At 42.4% G+C, this 11,890-nt stretch overlaps 1 protein-coding gene across 1 annotated transcript; it reads left to right on the forward strand.

Moving 5' to 3' along the window:
* The first annotated feature begins 212 nt into the window (after positions 1 to 212).
* Positions 213 to 8,727, forward strand: Smp_050570 (hypothetical protein). Its single transcript, XM_018796667.1, has 3 exons — positions 213 to 270; positions 7,909 to 8,490; positions 8,526 to 8,727. Exons 2-3 carry the CDS (start codon positions 8,260 to 8,262, stop codon positions 8,706 to 8,708), a joined length of 414 nt encoding a protein of 137 aa, XP_018651786.1. The 5' UTR covers positions 213 to 270; positions 7,909 to 8,259; the 3' UTR covers positions 8,709 to 8,727.
* Positions 8,728 to 11,890: the final 3,163 nt, after the last annotated feature.

Consider the following 11,890-nt stretch of genomic DNA (forward strand, 5'->3'; position numbering starts at 1 on the left):
GACACTAGAAACTCTATGAATAAATATGATACACTTCCCTTTACTCCGCCTGTAGCTCCTAGGGGGGCTACTGCCGGTCCTAAACCCAGATAAAGGAGGAGGGTAGGGCATGGGGTTAGCAACCCAATCCCGTAGAAAACTAACTCGCTAAAACAACGCTAACCAGAAAAAATTATTCAAATTTCACTTCATCCTCTACACTTGATGTTGAGGACAGAAATTGGCGGTAGTTTACGTTTCTCGTCACTGTATCCCTCGTTATCTTGCATAGTAGGTCGTTTGTCGTAATTCCTTTCTGGTGATCTTTTATTTCTTCTTAAGCCAGTTAGTTTTGTATGTCTTCACCCACATGTCCTTACAACATGGAGGTATGTTCATCTGAGCTGCTGTTAATCTGTATCACATGACCGGACATCAACTTCGCGAACTCCTATGTGTACAGTATGTTCAACAATAAGTCTAAAAAGTGACGATTACTGACGAAAATTCCCCATCACCAGTCCTAAAATTGTTAAAGGCCGTTAAGACCAGAAACTTAAAGTGATATGTCATTCTGTAATCAATCAACCCAATCTCCCTATTTTGGGGGAAATTTTGTCCGTTTTGAGGAAATGGCCGAAAACCTCGTGAAATTTAAGGAAAACTACGAATTTTCGTCGGACTTTTTGGGAAACCTTAAAGTTGGGAGATTGGGAATTTATTGTATAACATATGAGTCCTCATCATTAGACCAAAAGCAATATTTCTGGCTACTGTTATTGATAAAATGTTAAATCCAGCAAAATTGATTTTCGAAGAGATCGCACCGATTAGGTTTGGTAATATAGGTGAATATTAATCAATGTACACCCCTAGCTTGCGTTGCTTGAAATTGAAATCCATGGGTCACCACCATGAAACTAATAGCTAGCTGTCTGTCAATGCAACAGATCAATTTCGTGCTCTCAGAAGATAAGTTCCAATCTCAAAAGCATTCCCTAAGTCTACTGTTTCACCACGCGAGTTCTTGTGAACGATAACACGTTGGTTTGTAAATAATATCTCAACACGTCACAGCTTGGTTCCTGGCACCTGGTTGAATATGCTTATGTATATTCACATGTCCCAGTTCTAATTGGTAAAAATAGCACTATTCCCGATACTAAACTCTAAACAGAGTTGGTTGAATCAGCTTTGTTAGTTATATCTTTCTCGTAATTAATGCTATGCCTACACCTGCCAGTCAACGAGAACTAGCCATCAAGTCACCAGATACACGGATGGTGTATCTCGTCACCCCTCCGTTTTGGCGAGATGAGGTCAAGTGAATGACCACACTAGTATCCTGTATGCGTGTTTCGGAGACAGCATACATCAATCGTACGAGATTCTAGGGTCTTAGCCAAAGAGGCATGTTGGCCGATTTGACATCAGTCAGTCAGCGACAACGTAAGACCAGGCACATATATGCATCGGTCCAAGTTGCCATACCTCGTTAGCACAACAAGATGAACACCGGATTCATAGAAGTAATTAAGTGGTGGTAGTATATAAAGAAAGGTTGTATATAAGGATATAGTATAGGAAGGAAAAAAGTTATGAAGCAATTTTAATCTCAAGGTTTAAGGGAAGATAAAGAGTGTATACACCTACGCCATTGTGATCGATTCTGAGCCATGTCACCTAGAGATTCCAACCATTGGTTACGATAGTCACGCGGACCCCAACCAGGTAGTCTGCATCTGCCAACATGGCTCAGACTAGAAGTTAGTGACTTCAAGCACTGATGCCATGTTTTGGTTTGGCCGCCCCTAACTTTCTTCCGTCTCTAACACTAGTCAGCATTGCGCGTCGTGGTAATCGGTGTTCAGGCATACGTAACACGTGGCCCAACCATCTCAGTCGATGAAGATTCATGACCTCATCAACTGATTTACCAACATTTCCTAATACCCTGAGTCTAACCTCACTATTACTTACCCGGTTATCCCAGCAGATGTGAGCAATATTTCTAAGGCATCTGTGGTCAAATACTAGTAACTTACGAGTATCTTCTACTCTTAATGGCCATGTTTCGCAGCCGTAAAGTAGAACAGAGCGAACTGCTGCGCATTATACTCGTCCCTTAATTGATAGACGGATATCTCGTCTTCGCCATAGGTGACGTAAGTTGACAAAATCCAAACGAGCTTTTTGAATCCGTGCTGAGATTTCGTCAGACACCAACCCATTAGGGCTGATCAGACTTCCAAGATAAGTGAAGTTGTCGACGCGTTCGACTACTTCACTCCCTATCCTTAGTTCAGGTGTTGACGCAGGCCAGTCCTGGAGTAACAATTTACATTTGGATGGGGAGAAACGCATCCCAAACATCCTGGCATTATTACTGAGTTCCAACAGAAGACTCTGCATTTTGTCAGTGTCTTCACCAAACAGGACTATATCATCTGACATAGGGTACGTACATTGAAGGCTTCAATGTGTAGTTTGGAGCAAGGTTTTAGTAGACTTGGGACATTGATTCGCGCACTAGAATTGTTGGCCATGGTGACACTTGAGGAGGAAGTTTAGTGTTGAAAGTCGAGGTGGGAGGAGTAATAGGAATCGAAGAAGGAGATTGATTATGAATACAGTGGTTTTTAGTGCCGTTAAAGGTATGAGGGCGGTTATCACTTCCCGGATGCCTACACCGTGGAAGGGTTCTTCTAGAGTTACCTGAAAAGAAAATATGGTTCGAGTGTTGGTCTTAGTGGCCTGAGAGCATGACTGCAGTGCCAAAGGGACAACTGCTTGAGGACAGTCACACACGACCTTTTTGTGAGTAGGTTTCGTGTTAGCTACGTACTTTGTGTGTTCCTTACCACCAGAGACGGAAATCCGTTGGATCAGGCAGAGTGTGCATTCTTGGGGTCGATCTTTTCTAACCCCACCCTTCCTTGTGGGAAGACAGCATCGCTGTCATGTTGATTGCCTGAAGGAAATATCTTACTGCCGTCACACCTCTGTACGGTCAGCAGTACTACTTTGACCTCGAACTTTGGGTTTGCTGCTTTTAGTCTTACCGTTCTTCAGTAGACCTGTCTGTCATAATGGGACCTTGAGGAACGGTTTTTCCAGCCAGTATAACCCAATTGGTTCATCACAATAGGCAAGCCCGACCACCACACCAAGGTAACAGCAACGGTCGGGTAAGGTGTAGATACATACAAAGTGAGCTACCTATCCTCCGGACACACATCGTTACTTACTTACTTACTTTCGCCTGTTACTCCCAATGGAGCATAGGCCGCCGACCAGCATTCTCCAACCCACTCTGTCCTGGGCCTTCTTTTCTAGTTGTATCCAGTTCTTGTTCATTCTTCTCATGTCTGTCTCTATTTCTCGGCGTAATGTGTTCTTTGGTCTTCCTCTTCTCCTTTGACCTTCAGGATTCCATGTGAGGGCTTGTCTTGTGACGCAATCGGGTGATTTCCTCAAAGTGTGCCCTATCCACTTCCAGCGCCTCCTCCTGATTTCTTCCTCCGCTGGAATCTGGTTTGTTGTCTCACACAGTAACTTGTTGCTGATAGTGTCTGGCCATCGGATCCGAAGTATCTTGCGTAGACAGCTGTTAATAAACACTTGTATCTTCTGGATAATGGCTTTCGTAGTTCTCCACGTCTCTGCCCCATACAGAAGAACTGTCTTGACATTTGTATTGAAAATTCTAACCTTGGTGTTGGTTGACAATTGTTTTGAGCTCCAGATGTTTTTCAGTTGTAAGTATGCTGCTCTTGCTTTGCCGATCCTCGCCCTCACATCTGCATCTGATCCACCGTGTTCATCAATGATGCTGCCCAGATATGTAAAGGTTTCCACATCTTCCAAAGCTTCTCCGCCAAGTGTAATTTGATTGGTGCATATTGTGTTGCATCGGAGAGTCTTGCTTTTCCCTTTGTTTATATTGAGACCTACTGCTGCTGAGGCTGCTGCTACACTGGTCGTTTTCTCCTGCATTTGTTGTTGCGTTTGTGATAGAAGAGCCAGATCATCCGCGAAGTCTAGATCGTCAAGTTGCATCCTGCCTGTCCACTGTATCCCGTGCTTTCCTCCAGTCGTTGACGTCTTCATGATCCAGTCTATTACCAGGAGAAAGAGAAACGGTGAGAGTAGGCAACCTTGCCTTACACCAGTCTTTACTTCAAACGAGTCGGTGAGTTGTCCTCCGTGGACGATTTGGCAGTTTAGTCCATCAGGAGTTCCGTATGATATTGACTATTTTCTCAGGCACGCCGTAGTGTCGAAGAAGCCTCCATAGTGTTGTCCTGTCCACGCTATCAAATGCCTTCTCGTAGTCGATGAAGTTGATGTACAGTGATGAATTCCATTCGATTGATTGTTCCACAATGATACGTAGAGTTGCGATTTGATCTGTGCACGATCTATCCTTACGAAATCCAGCTTGTTGATCTCGAAGTTGGGTGTCTACGGAATCCTTCATCCTGTTTAACAATACTCTGTTGAAGACTTTCCCTGGTATTGAGAGGAGAGTGATGCCCCTGTAGTTGTCGCACTTGCTAAGATCACCTTTCTTTGGTACTTTGATCAGAAGTCCTTTTTTCCAGTCTGTTGGTACTTGTTCTTCGTTCCACATCTTACTGAAGAGGATGTGTAGTATCTTGGCAGTTGCTGCTACATTTGCTTTCAGTGCCTCTGCCGGGATGTTGTCTGGTCCCGCTGCTTTGCCGATCTTGATTTGTCTAATGGCCATGCTGATCTCTTCAATTGTTGGTGGGCCAACATCGATTGGGAGGTCTGTGGGTGCTGCTTCGATGTTGGGTGGGTTCAGTGGAGCTGGTCGATTTAAGAGTTCTTTGAAGTGTTCTACCCACCTGTTTCGTTGTTCTTCAATGTCGGTGATTACTTTGCCTTCCTTGCTTTTCACTGGTCTTTCTGGTTTACGGTAATCTCCAGCAAGTTTCTTGGTTGTATCATACAGTTGTCTCATGTTTCCCTCTCTTGCAGCCTTTTCCGCTGTCATCGCTAAATCTTCCACATATTTACGTTTGTCGGTTCTGATGCTCCTCTTCACTTGCTTGTTTGCCTCTGTGTATTCGGCTTGTGCCTTGGCTTTTTCCGCTCTTGTTCGGCTGATATTGATTGCTGCCTTCTTGTTCCTTCTTCAATTTTATCCAGTGTACCAACAGTGATCCATTCCCTGTGATGGTGCTTCTTTTGGCCCAGAACCTCCTGACATGTTGAAATGATTGCCTCTTTGATACCTTTCCAGTTGCTCTCCATGGTAGTTCCCTCTCCATTGAGTAGATCATGAAAGGCCTGGAACCTGTTGCTGAGGGCTATGTTGAATTTGTTGAGTTTGTCAGCATCTCGAAGATAGGCCGTATTAAACTTTTGTGATGTTGTCCGCACCGTTGTCCAGTGCTTCTTGAGTTTTAGTTTCATCTTGGCGACCAGCAAATGATGATCGGATGCTATATCAGCTCCTCTTCTGGTTCTCACATCCTCCATCGTCCTCCTGAACTTTTTGTTGATGCAGATATGGTCGATTTGATTCTGTGTAGTGTGATCCGGTGAAATCCAAGTGGCTTTGTGTATGTTTTTGTGTGGAAATGTGGTGCCACCTATGACCAGTTTATTGAAGGCACATAGGTTTGCAAATCTCTCACCATTTTCGTTCCTTTCTCCCAGTCCATGTTGTCCCATGACGTCTTCATATCCAGTGTTGTCCTTTCCAACCTTGGCATTGAGATCTCCCATCAGAATGGTCAGGTCTTTGGTTGGGCACTTCTCGAAGATCGACTGCAGCCTATCGTAGAATTGGTCTTTAGCGTCTTCATCGTAGTCGTTGGTCGGCGCATAGCATTGGATGACGTTCATTGTAATGCCCTCTCTCTTTGTTTTGAAGGAGGCTTTGATGATCCTTGGTCCATGAGATTCCCATCCTATAAGTGCATTTTGTGCTTTTCTGGACAGCATCAATGCAACTCCTTGTGTATGTGGGGCATTTTCTTCATGACCGGAGTATAACAGAAGTTCTCCTGAAGACAGTCATTGTTGTCCAACCTGCGTCCAATGCGTTTCACTGATTCCAAGCACCTCCAGGTTGTATTTTCTCATTTCTGCAGCAATTTGGAAGACTCTTCCGGTCTCCCACATTGTCCGGACATTCCATGTACCTATAAGAATTGTTGCTCTGGTTGTAAGAAGGTGCATCGGCCTCATGACTTCCGAATGAACTCGGCTTTCATCATGAGACGTCATAATTATTCCTTCTACTCCCAGGGCAGAGTTTAAATGGTTTGAATGATTTTTTCTGGTTAGCGTTTTTTAGCGAGTTGATTTTCTAGGGGATGGGGTCGCTAACCCCATGCCCAACCCTCCTCCTTTACCCGGGCTTGGGACCGGCAGCAACCCCCAGAGGAGCTACAGGCGGAGTTAGCCAACACACACATCGTTAGCCAAGTCTTAAAAACTACTGCACACTGCCATTTGATAGCTGCCGGAGGTTTTAGAACCCTATAGTCAATACGTAGAGCCCTTAGCCATGTAGACGCTAAAACGTTCCCGAATTTGTACACGGTGTCCGTGCGCCCTAAACCAGAGTACTACGTACAAGCGGCTAGCCCCTGTCTAAAAAGAGATAGTGAACTGTTGGAAAACGTTTAGAGAACCGTAAATAAGCCGATTACTGGAATAGCAAAGTTTCCGTATGATGCTCGACATACTAAACTATAACCTTTTTTTCCATTGTCATATCGATTAACCAGAGGCGACTTGACCACTTACTTAGTAATAAGTTTGCATCTAATATGCCCTCATTTTTCTTGTCTTCCAAAACAAAAAATTTACGAAGAAACTCCATAAGAGTTCATAACCTCAGAACAAATTACTTGTCAGATGACTACTGACTTTCCCATTGAATCATCAGCGAATAGAACTCACTAACTCAACACGTAATTGTGGCTCCATCTGTCGATGCTTTCAAAAGAAGGTTGGATCAACTCAGAGACCACCACAGTCAGGACAAACACAGGCCGCCTAGCCTCCTGTCCTTTCCTAACTGAAAGTGATAGTTCATATTGCTATGTCAACGTACATTTCCTAACAACTTGTCGCCAACTAGTTAGGAAACTAAATCTAGAGAGAATGTTTAGCGCATGTTGTAATAACGATGTCAATTTTCGTCGGAATATATCAAACCTCTTGAAGAACGTCAGTACAATACCAAGCAATGTGTAAATGAATGAAGCCTGTTTATCATGAACCCTGCGGACGACTTTTTAAAAGTAAAAGCCACATATTTTTAAGTAAATTTTTAGGACATCACATCAATGATCATCAAAATGGAGTCCTAAGAAATGCTGTATCAAGATTATTTTACTAATATATGTAAGCTAATATTGTCTTAAGACTGCAAAAAATACTCACTGTACATCAGCAGTGTGATTTAGGTCTGAAACGCGAACCAATTAAGGCAAAAATGCATAATTACAGTCGTATTTTACTTCAGGAATATCAGGAATCTCAAGGCTATTCGACCCTGACATGTTGAAAGTGAACTTCGCGGTAATTTCAGTGATTTTTTTAAAGGGGAGTTGTATGCATAATCGTAGTCAGTAGTTAATTAGTTGGTTATAAATAACCTAAAACTTGGCACTATGTACGTCGACCCAGCGCCACAAAACTATCCCTACTATGCACAGGTTTTATTTTTTCGAATTATCTTTGGTTAACAATCACTCGTCATAGTAATATATAGTATGCTTTTTTTTAGAAATCCCTTATTAACGTTAGTACACAAGTAGTAGGCTTTGATTTCACCATAAGATTAGCGTTTCATCGTGATACATTTAATGAAACTTAAAATTATTGGGAGTTTAGTGTTCTTCCTTAATTCACACTATAGTTTGATGTAAATTTGTTTTCCAGTTATATGAGGTTCATTTTTATGAACTCTTGGATTCCATAATTCATTAGTAAATTTGATGTCCAGCAAAAGTAACTGGAACGAAAAAGCCGCTTTGCAGCTACAAAACAAAACTCTAAAAACAGTCTCAGCTATACAAAATCTTATTCAAAATATTATAAAAACTTCACATTCTGCTGAACTTATTTCTTCCGCTATCAGCCACACTATCAATCAGGATCCTGTTATATCTTCAACATCTAATAAGGTCATTCAGCTTACTTGTACCATTGACCGTCTGTCCGATCAAGAGAATCTTCTTCGAACACGTTTGGACCTCCTTTAATAGTACTTTCTACATTTTTATCTATAAAATGCCCACTGCAACTTTACCAAACATTCTAATAACGGGCACACCTGGCACCGGTAAAACAACTATCTCTAAAGAAGTATCTAGACGTAGTTCACTGAATTATATCAGCATCAATGACGTTGCCAAGGAAGGAGAACTGTATGATGGATATGATGAAGCTAATCAGTGTCATATCCTGGATGAAGATAGAATCGTGGATGAATTAGAAGACGCTATGTCATCGGGTGGGCAGGTGTGACCTTTTTTATCATATTTACTCCCTTGTAGATTGTTGACTATCATTCCTGTGAATTCTTTCCTGAACGATGGTTTGATGCTGTGTTTGTGTTGAGAACGGACAATACCGTTCTCTATCCCCGTCTTACTTCTCGTAATTACTCCAGAGAAAAGGTATCAGACCTTATTCATTGTGAAATTGTCCAGGTTGGTCTTTCATTTTCTTCCTATTGATACCTAGAGTTGAGTATTCACTTATTGCATAATGATCATGATTATTCTGAAAAACTTGGTAAGAAACAGTTCACGTTTGAGAGAGATTATAACCAGATTATGACGAGTCTTACTATGGAGATGATATCAAATATCCTATCGGTTATTATTGTACAATGGTCATCGATAATATTCATTTCTTTCTATCTGAGGAGTCAGTAAAACATGGTCACCTAGGCTATGTAAGAAAAGTTCTATCTGACTTGATATCTGGATATTCGTTGGGCTTAAACCATTTTTGGTCGTCATGAGCTGATTATCTAACAATAATTCGAAATAAAAGGAGGCATAATTTGAAGAAACTCCGCCTGTAGCTCTTCTAGAGTCACTGCCAGTCCTAAGCCCGGGTAAAGGAGGAGGGTTGGGTATAGGGTTAACGACTCTATCCCGTAGAAAGTCAGTCAGTCAGCTACAATGTAGGACCAGGCACACATGCATCGGTCCAAGTTGCCATACCTCGTTAGCACAACAAGATGAACACCGAATTCATAGAAGTAGTTAATTTAGTGGTGTTAATATATAAAAGAAAGGTTGTATATAAGGATGTAGTACAGGAGGAAAGACAGATATGAAGCAATTTTAATCTCAAGGTTTAAGGGAAGATAAAGAGTGTATACACCTACGCCATTGTGATCGATTCTGAGCCATGTCACCTAGAGATTCCAACCATTGGTTACGATAGTCACGCGGACCCCAACCAAGTAGTCTGCATCTGCCAACATGGCTCAGACTAGAAACTTAACTCGCTAAAAAAACGATAACCAGAAAAATAATTCAAACCATTTAAACTCTGCCCTCCCAGTTGAAGGAAGAATTATGACGCTTCATGATGAGAACCGAGATTGTTCTGAAGTCACGAGGCCGATGCCCCTTCTAACAACCAGAGCAACAATTTTTATAGGTACATAGAACGTCCGGAAAATGTGAGAGACCGGGAAGACCAGTCAAATAGAAACGGAAATGAGGAAATGCAAATTGACAGTACTTGGAATCAGCGAAACTCATTGAACCCAAGCTGGATGGCAGAGGCTAGATACGGGAGAGATGCTGCTGTACTCCGGTCACGAAGGGGAAAATGCTCCACACACTCAGGGAGTTGCTCTAATGTTGTCCAGAGAAGCATGAAATGCACTTTTAGGATGGGAATCTCATGGACCCAGGATAATCAAAGCATCAATCAAAACAAAGAAGGAAGGGATCACAATGGACGTTATCCAATGTTATGCACCCACCAATGATAGCAAGGACGATGATAAAGATCAGTTCTATGAAAGGCTGCAATCAATTATAGCGAAGTGCTCACGGAAGGACCTCACCATTCTGATGGGAGATCTAAATGCTAAAGTTGGAGTGGACAACACAGGATATGAAGATATGATTGGACGACATGGACTAGGAGAGAGAAATGAAAATGGGGGGAGATTTACAAATCTATGTGCATTCAACAAATTGGTTATAGGCGGCACAATATTTTCACACAAACGCATACACAAAGCTACATGGATCTCACCGGACGATACCACAGAGAACCAGATAGATCATATTTGTATCAACAAAAAATTCCGAGGGACAATGAAAGATGTGAGAATCAAGAGAGGAGCTGACATACCTTCAGATTACCACCTGGTTGTGTCCAAGATTAAACTGAAGTTAAAGGAACTTTGGACAACTGGGGAAACAACAGCATTACAAAGGTTCAATACAGCCTTCCTTGGAGATACTCACAAACTCAACGAATTCAAGATAACTCTCAACAACAAGTTCCAAGTTCTACAGGATCTATCGGAAAAAGAAACTACAATGGAGGACAACTGGAAAGGGATAACAGAAGCACTAACTTCGACGTGTCATGAGGTTCTGGGTCGCAAGAGGCATCATCATAAGGAATGGATCTCTATGGGAACCCTGGACAAGATTCAAGAAAGCAAGAACAAGAAAATAGCAATTACCAACAGTCAAACACGAGCAGAGAAATTCAAGGCACGATCAGAGTACGCAGAAGCAAACAAGCAAGTGAAGAAGAGCATTAAAGCTGACAAACAGAAACACATGGGAGAAATAGCAACGACGGCGGAAAAATCTGCAAGAGAAGAGAATATGAGACAACTATATGATACAATGAAGAAACTAGCAGGGAGATACACTAAACCGGAGAGACCAGTCAAGGACAAAGAAGGAAAGACAATCACAGAGATTCAAGAACAGAGGGAAAGATGGGCAGAATACTTCGAGGAACTGCTGAATGGACCAGCTCCATTGGATCCACCGGAGATCGAAGCAGCACACACTGACCTTCCTATATCTGTCACTCCAACGATCGAAGTCCAGATGGCCATCCGACAAATCAAGAGTGGGAAAGCAGATGGACCTGACAACACCGTACCACCTGTAGTACTGAAGTCAGACATTGAAGTAACTGCAAACATGCATCACCTTCTATTCAAGAAAATTTGGGTGGAGGAACAAGTGCCAACGGACTGAAAAGAAGGATACCTCATCAAGATACCAAAAAAAGGAGATCTGAGCAAATTTGAGAATTACAGAGGCATCAAACTGTTGTCAGTATCAGGAAAAGTTTTCAATAGAGTGTTGCTCAACTGGATGAAAGACGCAGTAGACGCCCAACTTCGAGATCAACAGGCTGGATTCCGTAAGGATCGGTCGTGCACAGACCAAATTGCGTCACTACGGATCATGGTTGGGCAATCAGTTGAGTGGAATTCGTCACTATACATTAACTTCATTGACCATAAGAAGGCGTTTGACAGTGTGAACCGGAGAACATTATGGAAACTTCTTCGACACTATGGAGTTCCTGGGAAGATTGTCAACATTATCCAGAACTCATACGATAGACTACAGTGCAAAGTCGTACATGGAGGACAGCTGACAGATGCATTCCCAGTAAGGACCGAAGTCAGACAAGTCTGTCTACTCTCCCCCTTCTTCTTTCGTCTGGCGATAGACTGCATTATGAAGATCTCGACATCTGAGAGGAAGCACAAAATAAAATAGACATCTCAGAACCAATTAGACCATTTGGACTTCTCAGATGACCTAGCCATCCCATCTCATACACACGAACAAATACAGATGAGGACAGCAAATGTAGCAGCAGCCTCTGCATCGATAGGCCTCAACAT

Source organism: Schistosoma mansoni, chromosome 4, assembly GCF_000237925.1.
Source record: "Schistosoma mansoni strain Puerto Rico chromosome 4, complete genome".
NCBI classification, from domain to species: Eukaryota; Metazoa; Platyhelminthes; class Trematoda; order Strigeidida; family Schistosomatidae; genus Schistosoma; species Schistosoma mansoni.

Coding starts and splice junctions, on each gene's coding strand:
- Smp_050570 (XM_018796667.1), top strand. CDS start 8,260: ATGCCCACTGCAACTTTACCAAACATTCTAATAACGGGCACACCTGGC. Junction 8,491..8,525: donor CTATGTCATCGGGTGGGCAG/GTGTGACCTTTT, acceptor ACTCCCTTGTAG/ATTGTTGACTATCATTCCTG.